The 27,043-nt window shown below is 42.9% G+C and overlaps 1 protein-coding gene across 17 annotated transcripts in view; it reads right to left on the reverse strand.

Annotated features, from left to right (window-relative positions):
• Syne1 (spectrin repeat containing nuclear envelope protein 1) overlaps window positions 1-27,043 on the reverse strand; it is a 504,890-nt gene that overhangs the window by 22,768 nt on the left and 455,079 nt on the right. For 11 of the 17 annotated variants that reach the window (XM_085842609.1, XM_085842616.1, XM_085842611.1 and 8 more), the window contains 9 exons: window positions 16,832-16,994; window positions 13,369-13,556; window positions 11,993-12,143; window positions 8,262-8,444; window positions 7,880-8,017; window positions 5,228-5,419; window positions 4,037-4,364; window positions 1,799-1,867; window positions 143-285 (listed from right to left, as the gene is read on the reverse strand). In XM_085842609.1, the coding sequence (XP_085698735.1) occupies window positions 143-285; window positions 1,799-1,867; window positions 4,037-4,364; window positions 5,228-5,419; window positions 7,880-8,017; window positions 8,262-8,444; window positions 11,993-12,143; window positions 13,369-13,556; window positions 16,832-16,994 (1,555 nt within the window). Of the gene's footprint in view, window positions 1-142; window positions 286-1,798; window positions 1,868-4,036; window positions 4,365-5,227; window positions 5,420-7,879; window positions 8,018-8,261; window positions 8,445-11,992; window positions 12,144-13,368; window positions 13,557-16,831; window positions 16,995-23,868; window positions 24,115-27,043 lie in introns of those variants that run through there. The other 6 variants (XM_085842615.1, XM_085842614.1, XM_085842620.1 and 3 more) reach the window with 4 other exon arrangements.

Genomic DNA, 27,043 nt, shown 5'->3' on the forward strand with positions numbered 1-27,043 from the left:
GATGGCCTTGTTTCACACACCCATGTCTTAAGTACAGAGGTGGCCCTCACAAAGCCCATGCGCTGCAGACAGATGGGCTGGTTGGCCAGACCTGTAATGTGTAGGTCTAGGTCGGAAGCATCATGCTAGCTGGAGCACTCACGTAGCCCTTGTAGCTGGTGTCCAGGTCTGGCCCTGTGGGGGTTTTGCTTCTGAGGATATTTGCGGTTTGCTGTATCTGGAAGCGGCTGTCATCCAGGGCTTTGTCCAGTTGCCTCATCTGTGACTCCAGTGAGCTGGGATCCCCTGTGGTGCCAACCATAAGAGTCACATCATCTGACTTATTTCAAGCTTGTCAGTCAAGAGGCTTCATAAAGCATTTGAGCTATGGCAAAGCAGAAAGTGTGTGTCTGGGGAATCGTAAAGCAGGTTTAGTGCTGTCCTGCTAGAGGGTTAGACATTAAAGCCAGTAAGTGTGCTTCCTAAAGAGACTCAGCAGCCTGGGCTTGGCAGAGAGCTCTGCAGTGGATTCTGAACAGCCTCTGAGGGTCCTGCTCCCTTCTCTAGCCATTCTCAAGGCACAGTGCTATACACAGTGGAAGACTTTCCCAATAATCTGCAGAGTTACTGGCTACATCCCAAGTACCAGGAGATAGATGCATCCCATACTCACTTAGCTAGCAGGGAAGGCTTCACCCTCAGATTTGTCTCTGTGCATGTCAGAGACATCAGTACCACTTAAATCCCTGGCTGCATGAATTCAAGTTAACCAAGAAAAGACTAGCTCAGAATAAACATGTGTAGAGGATGAAACAAAACCTGGCTTCTGTCTCTTCTGTAGGCATGTTCTTACTTGCTGCCTAGGTTCTGGCTCACCCTCTCTTAACAGCTTTGAACTTATTGTATGCCTGTGGGCATGTGTTTGCAGGTATGTGTTTGCATGTATACTATAGTTATTGCTGGCCAAGAACATTGATTATCTGAGTAGCACAAAGACTGGGTGAAAATAACAAATGAATTAAGCTTTCTAAAATGTATTCCTAAGTCTACCTAGGAGAGATAGCTAGCTGGAAATCATTGAGAAAGTCACTGTAAAACTAGCTTGGTTTTTGACCTTGTGTTGGCCTCCAGAAACTACAGACAGCTATAAACTAGAATCTGACTCAGAAACAGCAATGGTCTGCCACCCGTCCTGACCACTGACTTGTGCCTTCAGTGTGTTTAAGTATGTACAGGATCTAATGCAAACTAGTATAGGATATTGAGCAAAACTAACTTCTCTTTTCAATGCTTCGGATTTCAGAAGTCATACTCTGAAATGGCAGTCTAAGGATTACAATGTCATGGTGGACATTTCTCATTTGAGGAGGCAACACTTTTGAAATCAAAAGGAAATGCTTTATCGGCTGCATTATGTTCACACCCACGTGGGGGCTGTGGCAGAGCGTATAGCCAACATCGTTTGTCCAGCCAGTAGCTGGTCACAGTAGCTTCCCACCAATGGGAAGATGAGAGCACATAGTCTGAGCTTTGGCCTCCTCTCCCTTCAGCTGTCACTGGGCATGGAGTTCTCTGTAATGAGACTGGTTACCACTTGACAAGCTGAGGAGCTACGATTTCATGACCTGCATATGGAGATCGTACTCTTGGTGTGGATCAGTCCGCAGCTTTTTTTTCCCCTTAATGCAGGAGGAAGAGAAGAAGGCTGTGCCTTAGCATGCCAGAGCTGTGAGAGGTGAGGAAGCTCAGGAGGAGGAGGAGGGGCTGTTGGATCACAGTGGGTGTGGGAGGGAGGTGCGTTCCCACTTTTTATGCCTACCAGACGTATTTCTGATTGCATTTTCTGTGAGTTTTACATAGGCCTCAGGGTTCTCGGGGATCACTACATCTGCAAAAAGAGCACAGTCTAAGTTGACAGCTAAATGCTGGACCCCTCTATTCCCTGTGGTGGGAAAGTAGTTTGCCTCAGGGGAAAAAAAGAGAGAGGAACTCGTTCTTGACAGTCACTGGCACGAAGGGGAGAGCATGTATGCTTGCCAAAGGCTTCATGTAATGTATCCTGCTAAGAATTCATACTGACTGTTTTCTCTGCCAGTCACTGCTTAAAGTGCTTTTATCCTCACAGGAACCCTAAGAATACCCAGTAGTATAATTTCCATTTTATAGACTAGAGGAATGTGGTTCCTCACACAAACCTATAAAGACACTCAGTGGCAGAAGAGAGATTCCCTGTTGATGGCATGTTAGCTTTGAGAGAAGGTCTCTCACAGCACAGCCAACTCTTCAAGTCTCCAACTTCCTACGTAGCTGTGGTGGTTTGTAATGAGAAACACCCGCCCCAGGCTCTTTTGGTCATCAGTTCATGGTGCTTTAGCGGGGAACTGTGGAACAGAACCTTAAGGAGGCGGAGCCTTGTTAGAGGAAGTACGTCAGTGGGGGCGGGGCTGATAAGTTTCTAGCTTATACTTCCTCTGCTCATGCTCTGCCTCCTGGGTATGGGTAACAATGTAACAAGCCAGTTTCTTGCTCTTACTCCCATGCATGCCTTTCCTGCTACGGTGGATGCTTATCCCTCTGGAAACATAAGCCAAAACAAGTTTTTCCCTTAAGTTGCATTTTGGTCATAGTGCTTTATCATAGCAACAGAAAACTAACCAATACAGTGGCAGAGAATTATTCTGAACTCTTGATCTTCCTGTCTCCACCTCTTGAGTGCTAGGGTTACAGATGAATAACATCACATCTGGATTAGAATGGGAATTTCTGTGCAGACAGCTTTTAGAGGGACACTGTTGCCTATATCTGTGTGTGAGCCATAAATGAGAATTTGAAGTCTTGATAGCCACATTAGGATAGTCATAAACAAGTGGATCGTTTTACCTCTAAAAAGCAGCATATAATAGTCAAATATAGCACTAAGTTTGTGTTCAACCTTTGTTCTGAGTCTTGAAAAGTGACCCATGCATATAAGTGCATTTTCTGTCTATAATCAACCTCAGCTAGGGCAGTCTTACTTCAAGGCTTTCTAGCCATGTCTAGTTGAGGGCTGAATGATGGACTATGCTGTCCTCCACTGTTCATGGCTTTTGTTTACCTTCTGTAAGGTCCTCTTTTCTCAGTCTTCCCCCACTAAATGTGATGCTGCTTTGTTCTTCTTCCTGTTTCTTTCAGGATGCCTTAGCTGTATGATTTCCCCCGTGCATTCCCAGAATTCCTAATTACACATAGATGACTCCCTGCCTAATATGCATCTGCAGATAAACACTTAGACCCATGCATCTGTTTCTAAACTGTAGGCTCTGGGAGTTCTGTAAATATCTCAAAATGGGGATGGATGCAACTAACGTCTGTACCTTCACAACTCAACTCTCTCATCCACCCACACCACGTGTCCTCTGAGCCGAGGACCACTTTCATCTTCCATTTAGATGCCTAATCCTGAGTCACCTCCATCTCTTCCCAATCATCTGATATCGGAGAGGATTCATTTCTCATGATGTATCACCCCTTCTTGGTGCTGTTTCCCTAATTCAGATCATTACCTATGCTCATAAATAACACTTGTCTGAATGCTCTTGTTTCCAATTTGTGTTCCACCATGCATGGAGAGCACACAGAGTTAAACTGAAAATATACAAATTTGGTTACATCTCTCCTTTAATCTTCCACTGGATCCCTATGCACTTCAGGGTAAGGGCCAAACTCCTCTCCATGGTGAACTGGTCATTTCAGGGCCAGCCCCTTATTCACTTTCCCATCTTCCATTGAGCCTACTCTATGCCATCCAGCACAATTTTATTCTTGACAAACTTCAGATGACCCAAAGCACCAAGGTTGATCACCTGGCAAGGCTCTTCTCTCTGCTATTTTCACCTCACGGACTCATCATTATCCTACTAGTCTCACACAAAGGTTTCTACCCAGCCCGGGACTGACATTCTGTGATGTCCCTGTGTGACCATGTATATAGAGAGTGCTTATAACTTTCAGGGTAGATAAGTCCAGATACCTGATGTGCCCCTCATATGGATTCCCAACAGGAAGTTTTCTCTCCTACCTGACAAGCCAACAGCTCCCCTGAGGTAGAACTCCTTGTCTTCCTCGCCTTCTTCATCTTCTGAGGGCAGAGTTCGGGATGCTGACTCTAGGTCTCGACTGAGGTCGTAATCGTGGTCCCATTCCAGGGGGATGGAGTCCACGCTGGCTGGCGTATCTCGCCCTGACCGCTCACTCCGAAGGGGCTGAGGAAGGGAGAGGGAGGGGTTGGAAGAAGGCTGTGGGGAGGGCATGCCATCTGCAGACGGGTCCTGCCATCGGAGGTCTGAAAGAGCCGTGGAGTCTTCGAGATCTAGTTCTCGGTCCGAGAGGTCATGGTCATCTGGCAGCTAAAAGGGAAGTCACAACTCTGTCACTGCAAGAATAGGATCCACTTCTTACTCCAAACAGGTGAGACCTTCAATCAATGAATGGCAGCATGTCCTGCTGACCATATGGAGTTAACTTTATCAACAGATACAGGAGAGCTTCCTGCTGACTTTCAAAATACCTTACATACTCATCTGTTTCAGTGTCAGTTTTAACACAGATAAAGTGGGAATATATTAAAACCTATGCCAAGGGACCATTATAGGAAATTAAAAAGTATTAATAGTATTAAAATATTAAAAAGATAAAAAATATATAAATAATGGACCAAGTAGCATGTCTCCAACTTAACCGGCACACAATGGCATATTATTCTCTGGATTCTACATGCTAGACATGAAGCATGTTTATAATCACAGGACATTTCCAAGTGTTTGGATTGACAGCAGCATTCACTGTTGAGGAGATGAAATTGTAGGGGCGGGTAGAAAAGAAAACGGAAGGGAGCAATTCATTCAAAAATAATCTCACGAGCTGAGCCATTGCTCATCCTACTGCATCTCATCTCTTCTCAAAGATACCCCATCTCCTGCAGAAGAACAAGGGCACACAGTCTGCCTAAGCTGTTATGCAAATACATGGCCACTCAGCAAATGAACAAAACAGCTCTCCCTACAAGGTGGTGACTATGAATAAATCCATTTTAAAGTTAGGGAAACTGAGGTGAGGGAGGTAAGGCAACGTGTCAAAAGTTATATAGATGACAGTATCGAGGCTTAGAACAATCCAGGCATTCTTCTTCTAGACTCTGGGCTCGTTCATGACTAATCCCATACAGCTAATTCTCTCTGGATTCAATGAGAAAGAAACAAGTGCCTCTTACTGGCAGGCGGATCAGTTTCTTGTGATATCTTTCTACGCGTCCAAAGACCTCCTGGCAGTAGCGTCTGAGCTCGTCCAGTTCCTCCTCGATGACAGCAGCATCCAGTGGCTCGCTCTTCTCTATCAGCTGCTCCCCCTGGGCAATGATCTGCTCGATTTTATTATGATTCAGTGAGATCTCCTGTTGGAAAGCCTGAGGGTGCAAAGACAATGTGGATTTTACACATCTCAAAATGATATCTAGTAAGGTACGCATTTCTCTCAGTGTCAGAAAGATGATAAGGGGAGGGGGGGTGTAATACATGACTTACTATATACAAAGATAAGACAAAGATGGAGCAGTTATTTTCTAAAGTAAAATATCACCTTAAGACAGAATGGGAGTCAGATATCAGAAAAGAGCCTTTGGTAATAACAATGTATTACCACAGTGCAGGCGGAGAATAACAGATAAATATCCACAACTATCATGGTGCTAATAGTGCTGCTGACTCCTGGTAAAAATGATGGTGTGGTGTGAGCATGTTGCTTTATTCCACATAATATATATCCTATGTCACACGTACACTAAAGGGAGGCGTCACAGATCCTCATGATTTTTTGGTTGATTTGGAACCTAAGAATCAGAGCATAAAGGCATACTGATTTGAAAAGATGGGATCCGGGAAAGATTATTCTACAAGAGTCTATATGATTTCAAAGACAGATATGGGCACAAGTTTCAAGAGACAGATGTTCATTTAGTCCAAAAATAAGCGCTAGAAGAGTTTAAATTGTCCACTAATAAGAAAGACTAAGGACAATGGAGGATAGTAATGCCTTTAAGATTTTTCCAGACCTTAAAAGGAAAAGTTCCAACTGTCAGGTGGTAGAAGTGTCTTGTTAGTGTTCAGATACTGACTTACTTCTGGGATGAAGTGAGACAGTTGTGTGTGTGTGTGGGGGGGGGGCAGGGCAAAGCATGAGCAGAACACTGTGTGCAATTTATGACACCGTGATAAGGCACTACTAAGGGTAATTTCTTTTGTTTCATCATAAAATCCCAAGTTTTGGGATTCTGGTGCTGTGGAGAGAAACCACGACCAAGGTAATTCTTATAAAATAAAGCATTTAACTGGGTGTTTGTTTACAGTTTTAAGTCAGTTGTCATTATGGCTAGGAGTGTGGTTAACACATATGGGGCAGTAGCAGTAGCTAAGAGCTATGTACTCTGATCTGCAGGTTAAGAGAGAAAGCCTGCGTTTGATGTAGGTTTTTAAAAGCTCAAAGCCCACCCACAGTGACACATTTTCTCCAACAAGGCCATACCTCCTAATCCCTCTAGTCCTTTCAGTTTTGCTTCCTGGTGAAGTATTCAACTATGTGAGCCTAAGGGGTGGGGTGGGGGGCAGTCTTATCCAAACTATCACAGGCATTATAACTATTCCTAAAAAAGAAACAAGCAAACATACAACCAAACAAAAAACCTCAACACTGGAGTATTAGGGGAGGTGGTTAAGTGGCATAATTTATACTTCACGTGTACAATATCCTGGGTTTTATTCTCAGCACCAGCACATAAATAAACAAATAATCAAACAAACAACCAAACAATTTTATTGTTTTTTTGAGACAGGGTCTCATGTAGCATAGGCCAATCTCAAACTTGATAAATAGACAACTGTGATCTTGAGCTCCTAGTCTCTCTGCCTCTAAGCCCCAAGTGCTGGGATTACAGAAGTATAGCATCTTACCATCTATTTTTGTTTGTTTTGTTTTAGCTTGAAGCACCATAAAATGTCAGAAACTGCCTCAAAAATGATTGAGCTCACAACTCCCTTTTTAAATGCACATCTCTTCTATGAAGGTCTCTAGCTAGCACAGTGTCTGAATTAAGTAGTGAATGATAAAGCATGCATTTAAGATTAACTTAGCCACCAAAAACATAAACTATGTGGAATAAAATCCCCCAATGAGAACATAGCATTGTAAGTCAGCAAAATGGCTCAACAGGTAAAGGTGCTTGCCACCAAGCGTGAGGTCAGATGGGAGCTCAGTTCCTGAACCCACGTCATGGAAGGAGAGAACCAACTGCAAACTGGCCACCTCTGCAAACACAGTGGCACACGGACTTCCCTGGCCCCTGCTATACACATACAATAATCAGATGAAAGCAGATGAAAAGTTGGACTTTTTTTTTTCTGGAAACTGGAGCCACCAAATTCTATATAGATTTTGGAAATAAGTAATATGTTAAACAACAACGGCATCAAAAATCCCCAACACTGACAACCAAGTTAATATTTTTAAAGTATTTATGTTAATGGGTGGATTAGAGCAATTTTAAAAGATTTCAACATTGCCTGGTATAATAGCTCATACCTTTAATCCTCTTCCTTAGGAGGAAGAGGCAGGCAGATCTCCAAGTTCAAGGCCAGCCTGGTCTACAGAGTGAGTTCCCGGACAGCCAGGGCTACATAGAGAAACCCTGTCTCAAAAATTAAAAACAAAACAGAACAAAAAACTTCCTCAAATTCCATATGTTTTAACATCTCCTGTTCATGAAGAACTACGTTTTCAAAGGCTCTCTACTCAACTCTCCAGAAAGCGATTTGCAAACCCTCCCCTTTTCAGCATTCTTCCACATTGATAATTTGAATAACTGACTCATTACCTTGAGTTGCTTTATTTTAGCTTGAACGTCACATTCCGAAAAATGTTCAATATTGGTGAGCTGCAGATCCATCTCTGTGAGCCAGACAAGAATGCTGTCCCGGGCAGTCTCAAACTCCTCACGCTGGCTAATGAAGTGCTGGAAGAAAGAGGAGGATATTAGGCACTAAAATGTCCACAGTCACACACTGATATGGCCCAGCCAGTTCCAGCCTTTTGGGAAGTCAATTTCTCACAAGCATGGAGCACCCTAAACTCTCTTCCTATCACTTGCCCCTCCATCCCCTCCTGCCCTTCCAACTTCCACTCTCCCCAAGAACATGTCTCACTAGTCACGGCTTATCCTCTGGTCCCCATACTATGAGACAAGACTTAATGAGAACCTTGAGCCTGCGCAAGATTGAGGTGACCCGCTTCTGTAGGTCGTCCCATCTCTGGTTGCCCCCATGGACCATCTGCCTGAGGCTGCAGGCGGAGTCTGTGCGATTCTCTCTGGCCAGGCGCCGGTACTGTTTGTTGATAAGCTCTAGTTGGGTCAGGCTCTCATGGACCTGCCGCTGGAAAGCCTGAAGCCACAGGGAAGTTAATCAATGTGGGAGATCCTTCAAGGACATAACTCAGAGGGTATGCCTCTTGGTTTTCATACTGCACAGTCAAGGAGCACAGAAGTTACCCTATCACAGACCCAGCAGATCGACCAAGAGCCACAAGAAATGACAGAACTCTAAGGGATGATTGTATTTATCAATTAATACACAGAAAAGCAAAATGTACACATATATATTTGCATATTGGTATGTACACAAAACATCACCTATAGAGTGCTGCATGCATTTTTAAAATGACTAATAAAATCAAGCCAAGTACGGTGGCACAAATTTGCAATTCCAGTGCTTGGGAAGCAGAAGCATCAGAATCACAAGTTCAAGGTCATCCAGGGACTGAGAGCCAGGCTGGGGCTGGGGATTGGTCTGGAGCTGCTAGGTATTCAAATACTAAATTCTGTACTCCAAGATCTGGCTGCCCCACCCAGTAAGAGTGAATTGCCATGTACGCTGGACCAGCAGCATGTGTCCCCCAGAATAGACTGTTGGAGCAGAAATAACGGGAAAGACGCAAACAGCAAGTATTTGGGGAGCAGAGTTGGGGAAGTAGTCAGTTTAGTCATTAGAAAATTAGATTAGGCGACATCCTCCAGTAACTCCGCAAAGCTAAATAAATAAATCCATAGGATTTTGACTCAATTATCAGGGGGGCTGGCCAAGTCATATTAATAATTGATCAAGTTTATTAAAATCCATTTTACCATGGGCTATGTGAATCCCTGTCTTGAAAAACAAAAAGAAACATATAAAATAAATAATAACCAGGAAACAAATTTTCCTATCTAAGAAATTTCTGCAAGAACATATACGGGTGTTTATATGTTAGATTGAAGTGGTCTCAAGACCTCTGTGTCCATGCTGAGAGATGATGTGTAAAATGGCACTGTGCATTTGTAGAATATGTAATTTCTTCAAAGTGCAGAAATCACCTCAATCCTGGTGTCCATTAGGAACGAAACTAAAACCATCTTTGGCAGAAGTGCCTCTAATGCCAGCTGTTAACCCTGCTTTTAAGAAAATCAGTTTAGTATAAAACACAACTAACTTTGCATTAAAAAAAAAAAGACACAGCAGTTTGAAGAAGGTCCTTTCTTCTCAGCTTTCATAAAAGATGCCAGAGCTGTTATCCTAGCATAGAGCATGGATGCTCTGCTCTTGAGGACATGACATGGAACAGAAATTGTATGGGTACTAGCACTTCCTTCTACCCCTGCTGCAGGGCCGAGCACTAACCAACCAAACACCCACACAAATAAAATACAGCTTCACTCTAAATGCATGCACCCTGTTTTGTGGCTGACTTTTATCCCAGACCCCAACCCAAATGTTATGAGTGGCTTAGTGGCGTTGATTTTATGTGCATCTCACACTTCTGTGTTGGTTGCCTCCTCACACTGCTCATAGGATTGAACCCCTGCCCTAGAGGTGCTTTTCCTTCTGAGAACTGCTTTCAGAACACCCATCCCAGCAGGCTATCTTAAGCTTTAAAGAAATTAGGAGGTGCTCAAGGAGGTTCTACTTTTGATGTTATAATATGTCAGAGCGTAGATCTGCCCGCTCAGGTATAGCACTCAGGGCTAGCACCCCAGTGCACCCAATGTCTTTCCCAATGTTTCTGCAAGTGACTGAATGATCCTTAAGCAGAATTTTGTATCTGTGACATTTTCTGTCTGCGAGAAAATTAAATATAAGAATAATGATACTTAATAAAAAAAAATCAATTATTTCAGTGCTGGGCATCTGAGTCCAAAATAGAATCAAGAATGATCCCATATAATCTGCTTTGTAGTATTAGCCAATTATGAGAGGTTTTAACCTTCACAAAGCACAGTGCTACAAGACAGAGGGCAGGGTCACTTCCACCAGCACTGTGAAGTGATCTGGATTCTTCAGCAGTTTAGGGTGGCTTTTTGCTAGAGAAAAAATTTTTTTAAAAAAAATATTTTATTTATTTATTTATTTATTTATTTATTTAATATATGTGATGAGTAGCTATCTTCAGACATACCAAAAAAAGGGCATCGGATCTCATTACAGATGGTTGTGAGCCAACCATGTGGTTGCTGGGAATTGAACTCAGGACCTCTAGAAGAGCCCTTAACCACCAAGCAATCTCTCCAGTCACCTAGAGAAAACTTTTTACAGAGGCATTTTCTCTCTCTGTACTTATTGGTTTAGTTTCATATACTTTTACTTATTCCATATAGCATCAAACACTATTATACTCAGAGAGTTATCTATCAAGGATTCAGATCTATAAATCAGACAAGAATGAGAAGAAATTTCATTTTCCCTCCACTAGCTCAAGGCTTGGTTCACATCAAGTCACTGATGTCATGGGAGAAAATCAAGTCATTTATGGATTTAGTTGAAATGCTAGTTTCATTTATATACATCTTGAGGAGGACTGAGGAAAAATTACCAGTGGGGCACCAGTGAGGACTATTTAGAACATGTCAGAACCATTCACAGTGAGTGCCCAGGCACACATGTGAGTGTCAGTGTGTGTATAGAATGATTTGTTCTATCTACACCAATGTCTATGTGGAAGTCAGTTAGCTCAATGGTTGGGGTTCAGGTTGTCACAGAGCTATAGAGTGGACTTGAGATTGTGAAGCCAAGGAGCCTTTAATAGGGTGGTTTAACGATTCCTTCCTAAATATAATTAACTGTTGCTATTTTCATCTCTTGGTAATCTAAAATTCTTTGTGACTCAAGAACAGTATTGGGGTCTTCTGCTCTATTAGAAGTGGGCTGCAACCACAATGCTCTGGCCAATTCTGGGGCCAACTGTATGCAACTGCATGTTATCAATTATCAACATCACTCCTATGTATTTGATTATTTAATTCTCTGAGCTAGCAAACAGGGGACATTTCTGCCCCTACATTGCAACATGCTTCTCTCTCATTGCCTCCAGTCTCCACTGGGCCCTGCCTGACTCTTTCTGGTCTTCCCATAATGTGTATCTAGACACACTCCAGCTAGGTTGAAAGGACTGAGAAAATATATTTACGGGTAGATTTTTATATTATAGAAATGATCATATTTTAATCTTAGAAGTCATAGATGAAGAATTCTGAAATAAGGATAATGCCATAGGGTTTGGAGAGAATTATGAATCTTGTTTTCCAAGAGAACTATTTCTCCTTCCTCTCTCCTCTTTCTTTGCTATATTTCCTTATTACTCTGTAGCCCAGGCTAGCCTTCAATTTGAGATCCTCCTTCCAAAACCTCTTGAGCGCTGGGACTATGAGAGTCTGATACTGTGTCTGGCTAACATTTTTATTTATTACTATCTTATTTGTAATTCTGCTAATTTTCAATTAAAATCGCCACCGCTCTTCATCTACTCATGAGGCATGCTACCCATGGCTACAAAGTCATTCTGCAGCTATTCGAACAGATAACACGTGGTACATTAGTCAGTTCATGCTCTGTGGCATCAGCTACCAGCTGGCTAGTATCCCAGCACAATGAACAGCTGACTATTTGGCAGTATGAATCACCTCAAACTTCTTCAGCTCCTCCTTGGCAACTGTATAGAGCACCCCAGAAGAACTGGGGAAAGCAGCCGTCCTTTCTGAAACCTCCAGCCAGTCTTCAAAGCGAGAATAGTCATCCAGAAACTTCTGCCACAGTCGCCACGTCTCTTCAATTCTGAGGCAGAAGATGAAAGAACACACCCCTCATTATTAAGACTGTTAATGTTCAGAACCCTATCTGATGCCCTCAATGGGATTAAGAGTGCCCAGACAAGCAACTGCTGTGCAAAACAATAACAGCTTTGACCCAAACCGCCCAGGGAAAGAGACAACTGTGGAAGCTAAAAATCAAACAGCTGTTGGTTTCAAAAGATGCCCTGAAGCTTTGAATTTGGAATTAGTCACACTGGATATTAAAAAGCATTACATGAGCAGCCCTGGTGCTTGCATGGGAGGCCAGAAACCCTCCAGGTAGACACTGTGTTCAGGCCAGTGCATTAAATAAATGTGAAGTTGGAGATTTCCTTTAATGCCAACATCAGACTCCGAGTGATAACGGTCAACCTTGTCAGCCAAATGTGGAGCTTTTAGGACTGGCCAAGGGTCAGCATCGTTTTGTACTTTGGCTCACTGAGGTTCAGGCCATTGAGATTTTGCCACTGGCATTTTAGCAAGGCTTAAAAGTGTTTATTACTTTACAAATATAGTACAGAAAGCGAGAGGTTTCAATGCAACGGTCCTCTTTGTGCATGTGCTGCTTATTTGTTCCCCCATGGCCTGGCCCGCCCATGTTCCCTCCTAAATACTTCCTCCCTCCCCGCTCCCTATCCCCCTTCTCCCTTTCCTCTTTCTTCTCCCCTCCCCATCCCTTTCTTCTAAAATTCTTCCTCCTCTCTTAGTGCCCTGAGACTTTTATGTTCTATGTTTAAACACTTATATTAAATATACATTTAAGTCTAGATTTATATGTGTTATCTATACATTTAAATCTAGACCCAGAGACAACATTTATCTCTTTTGAGTGTGGATTATTTCAATTAACACCATGAAGAGTAGAATTTAATTTAAAAAGTTACCTATCTCTGACAACAAATTCAATAAAGCTATACTTACTTTGCAAGGGAAGATTTTAATTTTTCTATGTAATATTTAAGCTGTTTGTTCCAATATAAGCTTGCTTGTTACACTTATATTACATTTATGCCTATTTATATTTGCAGTTATGTGTAGGTAGTAGTCATCTGGAGGAAGCCAAGGCTATTTTTGGACGTTGTAACCAATGGAAAAGTGTAAACAGTGGATCCAGTGACTGGGAAGCTGGCTGGAGCTTTTGTGGTTTGGGGTTTTTGTTTGTTTTGTCGTTGTTTTGGTTTGGTCTGTAGCTTCCCATCCCAACTCACTTGAGTCTCCTCTCCATGGACATCGCACAGATGTTCCTCCACCGCCGGTCCAGGTTGCGAGTGGCCTGCTGGATGGAGTCACACTCTGCGTCGGTGGCACAGGCATCACAGTCATGCAGTAGAACCTCACACAGGTTGAGGACGGAGGCGACCCCTGTGCTGTGTTTCTCGATGTCTCTCTGAAGCTCCTGCAGGGCATTAGAGTGTGTTTTGTTGTGAGAATCTGTGTATTTAGATGAGAGAACTCCGCCCATGCTCACGGACTGATATACCATGCTGGACAGTAGCTCACTTTCCTGGATGAACAAGTTTCCTGAGCCAGAGTTCTGACCCCATTACCTACATTGGAAGGCTCACAGAAACTTTAGCTTCAAGGGACCCAATGCTCCTGTCTGACCTCTGTCATCTGTAGACACACACACACACACACACACACACACACAACACTAAGAGTAAAACTGGCTTTAGTAATGGGTGATAAAAATAAATCCTGGGTTGGGTTGTGGGGATGGCTCAACAGGAAAGTGCCTGCCACACTAATGTGCTAACTTGATTTGAATGTGCAGAACCATATAAAGCCAGATGTTACAGGTAGCATGCACCTATCATTCCAGAGCTAGGACAAGATGGGAGGCAGAAACAGGAGCATCTCCAGAAGCCTGTGTTCTGGCTAACCTGGTGTACACTGTAGTATGCAACAAGAGGCCCTGTGTCAAATAAGGTAGGAGGTAAAGACCAACCCTGTATGCTATGGCTCACACTTTCCTGAGTGTAAAGACACAGACACACAGACACACACACGGACACACACACACACGGACACACACACAGAGCCACACACAGGGGCGGTGGAAAGGAAGAGGGAGAGAGGAAACGAAGGGGGGAATGAGAGGGAGACAGAGTGGAAGGGAGGGAGGGAGGGAGGGAGGGAGGGAGGGAGGGAGGGAGGGAGGGAGGGAGGGAGGGAGGGACAGAGAGAATAGAATTTCCTGCCCTGGGCTCTACTGATATATCACTCTCATTCCAATTGATTAATCAATTCAGTATGCATGAATCTAAGAGTATCTATCGCCCACCTCAGAACTGATGTTTAAGTGCCACAGATCCGCAAGTGCATAGGACAATATCAAGAGGTTCTGTGGCTTAAGAAACTAAGGTTCCTTTTCATAGATGAGATCATCACTACTTCCCTTGGAGCACAGTTTTAAGTGTAGGACAGAAATAGAAAGTGTTTGATCAAAAGCAGGAAACTGGATTTCATCCAACTCCAACATATGTACTCATGTTAAATGCAGAGAATGTAAATCGAAAATGTCCATTATTCTCCCCCTTGGGCTTCACTGCAATTTGGTTCTAGAAGGTTCTTCAAAGACCCACCTGTCAAAGGCTTGGTTACCTACCTTCAAGGGTATGAGGAGGCAGCAGGACCTCTAGTAGGTGGGGTCTTGCTGAAGAAGTTACATCCCCGAGAGCCTATCCTGGTAAAGGATTTGGGATCTCATTCTCTCATATTCACACACACGCACACGCACACACACACACGTGTGTGTGTTCTCTTTCCTGTAGCCTTTATTTACCTTATTAACTTTGGCCCTCCCCCTCATGGAAGAGGGTTTCTAAAATGCTGGAGACTCTTGCCTGAAGGCATAGAGTTAAGAATGAGTGGACAACACTGGTCATTATCCTTTACCTGGTACATGCCTTCCCAGGCTCTCCTGGAGAAGTTGGGTGGGAGTGGGGGGCACTGAAAGCCAGCAATGACCCTTTCAATGCAATCCCCAAAATGTCAAACATGGCTCACAGAGGACACTAGTCTTATAAAAACTAAAAATGTCTCAGCAAAATGGTCTTAAGACAATGATAATTTGAGTATGAAACAATGCCAAGAGTCAGTTCATATGTGTATAAAATTGTGAAAGAACAACAAAATAAAAAGCAAACTCCATATCTATAGCTGTACTTAAATATCTATTCTAACTAGTATACAGTGTTGTAAAAATTAAGTATGTTTATCTAACACAGAGTTCGAGAGCCCAGCCCTAACTGATACATCTAGAAAGCCACTCCTACACCTATAACCCAGGGATCATTTCAAAAGAGTTAGGGGGAAAGACTGTGAGAGCCTGAGGATCAGAGAGTTTACTGTGAGATTGTTGTCTCCTAGGCATGTCAGAAGCTACACCCATACGTCCTCCCCAACATGTCTGCAGAGACATGGAGCAAACACAGAGAGCCATACTAGATATGTTAAAGGGAACTAGGAAAGAACCAGAGGCCTCAGTCCTACACAAAGAACTATAGGCAACTAGAGACACAGAGTGGGAGGGAGCTTCCTCTTTGGGGAAAGGCTCACTGATTGCATATCCAATACCAAGTGGCCAGCCCCTAAAACATATACAATCAAGTTATATTACACAGACAGAGCAGGTTATATTTACAAACACACATTTCTGTGGGTGTTTTTTTTTTTAAAAAACTTATTCACACACACACACACACACATAACATATATAACATATATAACATATACAACAGTTAATGAAAAAAAAGAGGCTAAGAGAGCAAGGAGAGGTGTTTGGGAAGGTTTGGAGGGAGGAAAGGGGAGAGGGAAATGCTGTAATTATAATTTCAAAAAATAAAAAATAATTTTAAAATCATACAAAAGGCTTAGAACAGTTTCCAGCCTATAACAAAACATCAGTAAGGTTTGTCAGCCATTGCTGTTATTGACCTCATTCATTCCTTACAAAAAAAAAAAAAAAATGAAGTGTGTTAATTATCTTACAGGATTTGAAAAGTATTTTCTTTTTTACTTATTTTAAGGCAAACAACTTGGCTACCATGGTGTGTAGAATTCCCAGTGACAATGAAGACATACGGTAACACTTTCATGGCGGGCATCTGGAGTCTAATACACTTTTTAAGAATAAACAAGTGGGTAGGAAATAAAAATTCCTCTCTGCTCTCATTCTCAGGCGCATCTTCCCTTGCTTTGCACTCTATGTCGGGGGATGGGCTGCCTTAACTGGATCCACGAAGGTGGAGTGACCATGTTGTCTGCAGATCACACAGTCCTCCTCACAGGGTAGAACTGTTTAAGTTCTAAAAGGCCTCAAGTGACATCGGAGTCTTTCTCTGAACACCCTATAGAAAGTCAAGGGCTTCTTTCTAAGTCTACAGTGGTGGGCTCACAGAGAAAGAAGCAATTGGCTGATGGCTGTTAGATGGCTTCCTGGAGAACCGATGACATTCATATGGCACAGCCATCTTTTAAGAGTCAATTCTGCAGTGACACAGAACCTATTTGTCCCCACCACTTTCCTACGAAAAGCTCCCCATTGTCACTAGTCCTGCCTAACTTCTTTGTGATCTTTCATCCCGAGTCAGCAAGTTGCTAACCACCAAATTATCCTGGCCAAGAGAACACAGGATGTGTGGCTTAGCAATCTCTTTTCCCACCTACCTGCTGCTCATTCAGTTTCCTCTGTATTTCTTCGGAGTTACAAGAATCATAGACTATGGGCTTGGCCAACTCTGACTCCATGTGGGCCAGCCAAGTCCTCAAGCTGCCCATGTTCTTGTCCAGCTGCTGCACAGCAACCAGCGTCTCCTTTAGCTTCTTCACCCTGTGGACAGAGAATTGGTGAGATGGTGAAAGGCTTTGATCATGTTACCCTCATGTGGAGAAGCCAGTGCTGTGGTCCGTTGCCAAATTGCCCTGGTCCATCCTGACAGTGTGACTCTGCTGTGTGTCTGGTTTCTTCATTATACAAAAGGGGATCTTATAGACTATGCAAGGATTGATAATGTTTAAATAAGAGGGGTAATAAAGTGCTCACTGAAGGAGAACATTCAGCAACTATTCACAACTATTATACATGATTCTGTAAGTATTACAGCAACTCCACAGCTCTCAGAGAACTCGGTCCCACAAATAATAGAATTTATATCACAGGAGGTGCAATACCCAGGAGAGACAGTCTGGCAGGGTACTTGAGGTACTAAGAGAAACATACAGAAATGTAGTTCTAAGGTCTACAGGTGAGGGAGGAGATTATAGCATTGATTAAATTGGTAGGAATAGAATGGAAATTGTGCAGGGGTGTTGACTGAGAAGGAAGAATTTTTTTTTTTAAGTTTCTTAAAGGAGGACTAAAGAAAAAAATCAGAAATGAAAAAAGGGAGTGGGGAGATGGCTCAATCAAGTGACCTGAGTTCTGATCTTTAGAACCTAGGAAAAGCCAGGTGGGGTAATCTGTGCCTATAAATCCCAGTGTTACACAGAGTTCTCTGGACACACACACACACACACACACACACACACGTACATGCGTACACACCTTTTTTTTTCTTAAGAAGGTAGAAGACCAGGAAAGTATAATGTAGACCAGAGATAGGATGCTCAAAAATGAGAATCAGTCAGTCTGAACAGGGGCTCATCCCAGGGATAAGGCTACAGAACTAGAATTTTACACAAATGTGGTTGGTTCTTACAAAGGCTGACATTTGGGCACTACTGTTGTGCTATAGAGCATTGTAAACAATATGAAAACAGATTGTAAACAATCTGAAACAGTCAGAAGGGCTCTGCAGGTCCTATGTGAGCATTGCATTACTCATTACAAAATGATAAGCCAGGCTACCCACCAGAATGCTTAGGGCAAGGAGCTGTAATTGATTGTGTTAGAGGGGGCTTATTTAGTTTTGTTGATGCTTGTGCCGATGTGAGTTTCTGCTCACTATATGCATGTAAGAGTTATATGCCAGGTGTGGTGGCACACACCTTTAATCCCAGCACTAGGGAGGCAGAGGCAGGCGGATTTCTGAGTTCAGCCTGGTCTACAAAGTGAGTTCCAGGACAGCCAGGGCTATACAGAGAAACCCTGTCTTGAACACCCCCTCTCCAAAAAAAAGAGTTATAGTTGGTTGAGAGCTGCCCTATGTGGGTGCTGAGAATCAAACTCAGGTCTGTTGGAAGAGCCGAAAATGTTTTTAACAACTGAGATAGTCCTCTCTCTCTCTCTCTCTCTCTCTCTCTCTCTCTCTCTCTGTGTGTGTGTGTGTGTCTGTGTGTGTGTGTGTGTGTGTGTGTCTGTCTGTCTGTCTGTGTCTCCCTCTCTCTCATACATTATCTCCTGACAACAGTTTCCCCTCCCCCCCCCCATGCCTCCAGTTCTCCCACCCCAGTGTAGGACGATGAAAGGTGGCTTGGTCCCCAGTTGAGCTAAGGCTTGAAACTCTGGTGACCCTGAAGGGATGGTAGGCATTTCGCCTGATTCCTGGGCACCAGGCCCCTGTCACTAGCCACAGCCCTCCATACACTTCTGACTATCAGTCAAGTAAGCCCCTCCACAGGTAGAGGTTGTGACCTGTGGTCATGTAGGCTCAAGACACATCTCCATTTTTATGAGGTCCCTAAAGGCTTAGAGGATTTAACCAATATACTCTCCTTCCCAGACATTCTTCCCTACAAAAGATATTTAACCTCAGGCCCACCATGAGAAGTGGGGTACGATTTTACTCATCTACTTTCTGCCATGACAATTAATGCCTTAAAGCCAGGGACTGCCTCATTTCACCGGGATCCACCATGGGGAGCCATGGAGAAGGGCTTCGCCTACAGAGCTCCCATGTAATCTCCCTTAGAAGGCCTCTCTGTGCTCCCAGTCACGGCCACCAAGCTAAGCCAAGCTCAAGCCTACCACCATCAAGCCAAAGACTCTTCCTGTAGGACCAGTCACAGCTTCCTCCTCCCTCCTTATTCCCCTGCGTGCCCCCCCACCCCCCCACCCCCCTGGCCAGATCCAGCCTGCAGGCCTCCACTCCATTTTCAGAGGAGCCTGGGTGTTCAAAAACCTGAGAACAAGACAGCCCTGGGCCTCATCATCGTCACAGGCCCGGGGACCCCTGAACCAGCTCCAGCAGTCCTGCACTCTAGACGGTGCTTCCCCACCCCTGAACTGTGTCCCAGGGATGCCCTACAGCCTAACATCTGCCAGGTGACAGCATGGGGTAAGCGGGGTCAAACTCCCTGAGATCTGCCTCCCCAAGTGGCTGAGTCCTGTGGCCAAGCAGACATGGGACCCCATTACCCCTACAACAGGCACCCAAAGTGGTGTTCCAGCAATTCCTCTCTCTCCCAGATCCACCTTTCCTTCATTTCCCTTCAGAAAAGAGTAGGCCTCCCAGGGCTATGAATCAAACACAGCATCAAAAGTTATAAAACTATGCACAAACTCATATCAAAGCTGGAAGAGTCAAATAGGAGGATAAAAAGATCCCAAAAGCAAATAGTCAGAGCCAGCCTCCACTCCCACTGTAAGGCATAGCACAAGAACAATAAGCTAGACTACCATAACATACATGCAGAGCACCTAACTCAAACAGGCTCCGCAATTGCCTCAAAGACACTTGCTTAACTATGTTCAGAGCAGCTTTATTAATAATAGTCAGAAACTGGAGACAACCTAGATGTCCCTCCACTGAAGAATGGGTAAAGAAAAGGCAGTATATTTACTTAGTGGAATATTACTGAGCTGCCAAAAAAATGTCATGAAATTTGCAGGCCAATGGATGGAACTAGAAAAAAAAATGATCCTAAGTGAGTTAACCCAGACCCAGAAAGACTAACATGGTATGTTCTCACTTATACGTGGAGATTAGCTGTAAAGTAACAAACACTACAATCGTCTGACCCTGGAGCCATCTCTTTTTAGTCCTGGTAATTAATTACTTGAAAGAAGTAGTTACAAAAGATGAAGACATAAGCCATGGAACTTCTAGAATAATCTATTAAAAAAACATGTAACCAAACAGTTCATCATGGGAAATAACCATATGATGTACTTAGATGTAGAGGAAGAATCTGACACAGAGGAAAAGGGAGAGAAACGCACAAATGCAGATAAATATCAAAGCAAGGATGGAGAGGGAGATGCCAAGGGCATCTGTTGAGACAGCCCTGGGAAGAGACTGTTTTGACTTCATATTTATCACATAATAAGGATTGATTAGCTGTTCCTGTCCCTGTTAAGGGTCTGGCCTGTTTGACTGAACATAGATGACTCCCCAAAGCAGTGCACAACCAGGGATTTCTGCCACAGCTTTTTTTTTTTTTTAATAAAGTTCAGTTCTCTGCATAGACCACCTCCTGGTCCAGGAAACATGGAGAATTTACAGGAACTGCTCTTCCTATAAGTAATCAGATAACCAGATAAAGAAAAGTGTTTCAATGTCAAAGTGGCCTCACTGAAAATGTATCTTCTTGAAAAAAAAAATGTCAAGAGCCACATGATGTCTAAGCCTACGGGATGCTAGAAATTTCAAAGCAGATCTTCAATAGAATGTTCCATGATTCACAGCTTATACTTGGATGGCCCATCTCTATGATGCCGAGATGCTGAATAAGTTGCTCTCTGGGCGGAGTATAGACTCACCCCCAAGGTGCTTTTAGCCTATGAGCTACAGCTCTCAGCTCCTTCCACGCCCACCTCAGAAGTTCGGCTCTGTTTTTCAGGCCAAAAGTCACTGCTCTGAGGGAAGATTTCTTCATTCAAGAATTTTTAGAATATTGATTTATTTTTAGTTCCTTAAAATTGATGGACACCCTCATTTCTACCATCACAGTGTCAACAAATCAGAGTGCTTGCCTCCAATGAAGCCAATCCTGATGGTACAGTTGCATCTTCCCCTAGGGACTATCTCTAAATCTCATCCTCACACACGTGTTCTTTAAAGGACTTCCATCCTGCTCTGGGCATTCTTTAGCTGAATGTAGTTTTTTTGTCTAGAGCTAGGATGCCATGAAAATTTCCCTTTTTCATGCTAGCATGTCCATTGGTGTCATCCTTGTTTGGGTCTTGTTTAAGGATGAACCCCAACCTCAGTTGGTTATTCGTTATTGAGTAGTTAGCCCTGAAATCATATACATACATGTAATAGTACATTGATTGAGCAGGCTGTATTTATATTTAGGAAGATGTGTGTGTGTGTGAACAATTAAAATGATGAATTTGAGGCACAGCAAGGGAAATGCATGTGAGGGGATTAGAGAGAGGAGAGGGGGGAAATGATGTAATTATGTTTTAATTTTTTACAAAAGCAAAATAATTATTAGTATTTTTTTAAAAGATGGCCAGTTCCCATGCTTGCTTCCATATGTGTATGTGTGACAAGTATTTGGTTGTAATACCTATTACACAATAACATTTTCTTTTTTTAAATGCACTCTCAGGTGAGGTATATTAGAAAATTTAGGGGGAAAATGTATACTTAAGAAAAATCTATGTTTATATTGGCCAGTCTACTCTGTTGATAAAGAGTATATATATATAATTTTACTCAATATAAGAAATTCCTTAGTTTTATAGGCAGAAGTCAAGCTTGGACCTTGTGCATTTCATGGTACTGTGTTTGAATGTTTCCAAGAACTTTGAAAAGTCATCCCTGCACGTTTCTGTCATTCATAAGATAAAATTCCCTTGGGTAATTAATGAATGACAGTTTTGTGATGGCTGCTGATGCAGGTCTCAGGAAACACAGTGAGTGGCCACAGAATGGACTTAAGAGTTTACCATAATGCCTTAGATTACCAGTGGTCCCACTTGGGCAGGGCTGAAGAATGATGCATGGCAGGCACCAAGAAATCTGTCCTGGAGGGACCCAGGAAGAATGTTTTCCCTTCTCTCTCATGTGACCAGCTTTAGGGGTTGCTGAATCTATTGGATCCAACTGTCCATTCACACGGATACTACCACACAAAGGAGCACATCCATGTGTGTTCACAGATGCAATCAAATGGTCCAGAGCACAAAAAGATGTGAGTAAATCATACTCTACCAGGCCGGCAGAATTAGTGGAAGGACTCAGATCCTGTAAAACACTGAATGAGGTCCAAGGCAGTGTGGTTAGTGTACAATGAGCCGAGGGCATTGTGACACGGAAATGCTTATTCATATAGTCCATTAGGGACAACTTCCTCTTTCAGGCTAATATAAATTTAGTAAAGTCAATGGGTGAGTGCTTAAGTGGTTGTCCTTTATAAGTTTCAGGAAAAGTATATTTTCTTACAAATTGCATAATACATCATGTGTATGTTGGTGGGGAGAGCAGAGGAGAGCATGGAGGAAGTGGGCCGAAAACCCATGTTTATCTGTAATAGCTTACTAATTCTGGTATTTTCAGGTGTCATTCTTGCACAGAAGAAATATCTCATTTTTCCTCCATTACTTCTTTGAAAGAAGTCTTTCATGTATTAGAATATTTACTTATTTATTTATCATGCGAAACTAAGCAACTTGGGTGGCATTCCCTGGGATAGCATCCAGGTTTTTAATTTAACATAGATGCCAACGTCTGATACACATGTGCAGGGTTTAACAAGCATGGTTAATCAGCAAGCCCTAGTAGCTTATGTGTGTCCTTTTCACCCAAAGCATGTCCCAGGCTCTTAAACTTCTTGAGAAGAGCCATACTACTGAATCCAACTACCCATCCCATTACTGCTACCACACAAATGAGCACATGCATATGTGTAATTGCAAGTAAACTTATTATTATATTAATATATCTAATATCTGATATGTACACACGTATAGATATATACATACACACATATAGATATATACATATACATACATATATATGTATATATATATACATATATATATATATACACACACACACACATGCATTCCTTCAAATAATTAGTATATCCACAAACCAAAACCAAATAGAGTTCAGAGTATAAATATAGTTGAAACAAAATTGCTATTAGTAAATACAACCCACCTATGTGAATCCACACAAGGGCATGACAATACATGAAAAACATTTCAGAACCTTAAGATAAAAATCCCTATCGTATGGGAAGAACCGTGAATCCTCACCACAGACCATCAACAGTGTTATTGTTACTCTACATGAATTCAATCACAAACTCAATATTTACACTAAGCAATGTAACTAAGATATTTTAGACCTAAATTATAGTATCTGCATATTTTATAAGACTTGAAGGCCTAAACGGCCCAAAGGGGCTGACCAACACAAACAAAAGCAATTTTTCTCTCAGAAGAAAATCCTCCTCCACATGCCTGAAACATACTTTTATTTACTCTAGAGAAAGCTTTCCGCTGCAAAGTTGTAAACAGGCCCCGGCCCACTTTCAGTTTAGTCTGAAGCCACCCTTTAGCTAGCAGGTGGTGGCTTTGCTGAATCTTTCTCTCAATCTTCCTGTCTCGGCTTCTCGACTGGAGCCATGTTCCTTGCATGATGAATTTGGCCCAGACACGACGGAAATACTAACCTCCTGCACATGCCCAGTAGGGAAACAAGAAAACAAACCAACAAAGAACCCTTTGGAGTCCATGGCCTACATTCTCCTCGTGCTACTCACGTCTATTTAAAGTCAGCACGAAACACTCCAGATGGAAGAGCTTAGTGTCTATCCCGTGAGCCCCACGTAACTCTAAAGCTATGCCCAATCAAGAAGATGCCTGCCTGGAGACATCGCAGTCGCAGTCTGGGAGATCTGCATCCACACTGCCGTCCTCTGCCATCCTCGGGCCACGCAAGTCCTCTGCCACCACCATGAAGCTGTCACTTGTAGAAATCCGGCTCTGCAGAGCGAAAGGCTCAGTCCTTCCTGGATAAGGAGAGAGTCTCTCCCCTTATCTAGGCCAGAAGTATGAAAATGCTCTTGGTGGACAAATGGTGCTGGTTGTCTGTCTGTTAACATGACACTGGGCAGTCACAAGTGGTCATGCTTCTAAATAAAACCCACACTCATGAGCATGTGCCAGGCTTGATCTCCTGGAATGTAGGCCACGAGGGTAAGAAGGGTAATCTGCCAGCAGGAGCAGGTTACGGCTCAAAAGAAAGGGTCCCTAAGACAGCCACGTCTGCAGGCACGGACGCTCAGCTTTTCCCCGTGTGCTGCTGGCTACAACAGCAGTGCTCCTTGGAAAAGACAAAGCAGTTGTGTGCAAAAGTACCAGCACAACTCCCACAAACACTGCAGATCGCAGCAGCAAACAGAAGGAGATACAAACACTGCAGATCGCAGCAGCAAACAGAAGGAGATACAAACACTGCAGATCGCAGCAGCAAACAGAAGCAGATACAAACACTGCAAATCACAGCAGCGAACAGAAGCAGATTCTGCCTCTCTCCTGGTCAGTGGGCCAGCACAGTGGTATGAGTAAGAGGAGGTTAAGCGGTTGCTGGGGAAGAAGGGCAGGATACTCTGTGGAAAATCATCTGACATCCCCTTTGTAACAGACTATTTGAGCATGGGAAATAATGAGGAAATATCCACCTCCACTTACAGGACCTTTGTCCTTTGTCCATTTAAAAATAATGATGAGAGGTAGTCAAAAATAACATTATTTCAAGACTTTTTTTTAAGTTGCTTTGTTTGACAGGATTTCAGAAAATTTTATTCTGTGAATTTGGGGAAGTTTCAAAATTTTTTGCACAAACATATAGCAACAAATATGAAAACTATACAAAGGCTGGCGCCATAGCTTAGTTGGCAGAGTACTTTCTTAGTGTTTGTGAAACCTTGAGTTGGGTTCTCAGCAGTGCATAAATAGGACATGGTGGTTATGTGTCGATCATCTCAGCACTGAGGAAGGTGGAGGCAGGAGGATCAGAAGTTCAAGGTTATTCTTGATGACATATGGGGTTCAAATCTAGCCTGGACTAAATGAGTCCCTGTGTCAGAAAGAAAAAAGAAACAGTCTAGGCCAGTGAGATGGTTTAGCAGGCGAGGCCGGCTACCACCCCTTTGATGGTCTGAGTTCCATTTCTGAAAGAAGAGAACTCACTCTTGTAAGTTCTTCTCTGAGTTTGACATGTATGTTGTGGCATTCCCCTGCACCCACGCTACACAAAATATATAAGTAAAAAAATATAGAATTGATTAAAAAATTCTTAAAATATGAACCAAGTTCTGCTCTGTTTGGTGAATCAACATTTTCGCTGGAAAGGGGCAGAGTCATGAATGGGACTGAGGGACAGAAATGAATGCCGCTGGCAGTTGTAGCTGAAGACAGGTGTGGAGGAAGTTCATCTAGCCCGAGCGCAGTAAACAAGGAGCAGAAAGCAAATGTGATAGCCAAGCAGCTTGAGAGGGAGTAAATTCAGCGTGGTCTCACACTTGCTCTTCCTGTCCAGAGCAAGCGGACAATGGACCTATGATCTGCTCTAATTTTAAAGGTGGGACTCAGAAATGGACACTACATCTATACAAAAGTTTTCCACTGGATTCATTAACATGATGAGATTTTCAGCGGTGGGCACACAGGAACACTTTAGAGACTACAGTGTAAAGCACCCGTGCCTCACTGACGTACAGCTAGCTGACTCAAGTTTGTTTATATATCTTTTGGGGTAGTTTAAAAAAATAAAGACAATATCTAGAAAACTCTTCCCTGAATAAAAATCATAAAATGTGTTGTAAATAGACAGGACTTTGAGGGACAGTGTCACTCTCTGTGTAATGTTAGCTGGCAGCTGAGCAGAAGCTAAGCCAGCTGCCTGTAACTGCACAGTGTGAAAGCCAATTTAAAATATTTTGGGTATAGGGCTTCTTCCCTCTCCATATCACTGCAACACTAAGATTCACGAGGGAACCTTAACCAGTTTAATGGAATTATATGGACATGCACATCAATGAGTCAGAATCTGACACACACTAGCAGAAATCCCCAGGGTGGTGACCCAGTGGGAGGCCTCTCTGGAAGGGCCTTTATAGCACATGAGGTTTTAATTTCTGCTTCAGAAATAAGATCTTGTTATCATCTTGGTGACTGAGATTCGAGACTAAACACCATATTGAGATTCTGAACCACTGTGCATTTCAGCTGTAGGATAATTCCAGGGGAGAGGTGTATTTCCCTTCTAGTATGTCCCTGAGCAGAGAGCTCACTGTTATTTGACCAATTTCTTTCTATGCATGGCCACCATATACTCTGGGGAGGAGGCCCAACCTGCAGACATTCATTCCCTGGGCCCACCAGTCTTTGTGACTCTCTAGTTACTTTACAAACCAAGGGCCCTGTACAGACTACTCAATCCATCTACCACTGAACCACAATCCAGCCCAGCTACTGTTCTCAGAGTTTTAATAGACAAGGAGTAAACAGACATTACCTCTTAGTATCTACATCCTGACCTGAAGGAAGGAGTACCTACTTCAAGGTCTGTTCCTCTTTTAATGTAAAATAACTGCATGCATCTTTAAGTCATACCTGCATTTGAACTGTTGGTACAGGCCCTCATGTTTTCCCTTGTTGACTACCATCCCTTTTTATTTGAAAAACCTGTCTACAAAATAAACAGAATGTAGTCTGCCTCTCCAACATGAGGTGTAATTACAGTCACCATTACGGTTGAGCAGGAAGTTCTGGTGATGAAGTAGGTTATTTTTGTGAATGAACAGAGCGACAACAGTCGATCTCCCTCTCACACCCAACTATGCAAACATATAATAAGGATGTGCTCACCCTCTTTCGCCCCACTACAGATAAGAACACCCTCTACAAATATGGATGACTGAGTAGATTTTCTTTTTTCCCCATACGTGTTGGAAAACCCATTAAGAACCTTCTCTTGTTTGCAAACCACTCTCTCCTCTCTCCTTAAATCCACTGGAAGCTAATTGAAAGTATCA

The sequence above is a fragment of the Mus caroli genome, unplaced genomic scaffold, assembly GCF_978045245.1.
Source record: "Mus caroli unplaced genomic scaffold, Mus_caroli_1 scaffold_9, whole genome shotgun sequence".
NCBI lineage: Eukaryota > Metazoa > Chordata > Mammalia > Rodentia > Muridae > Mus > Mus caroli.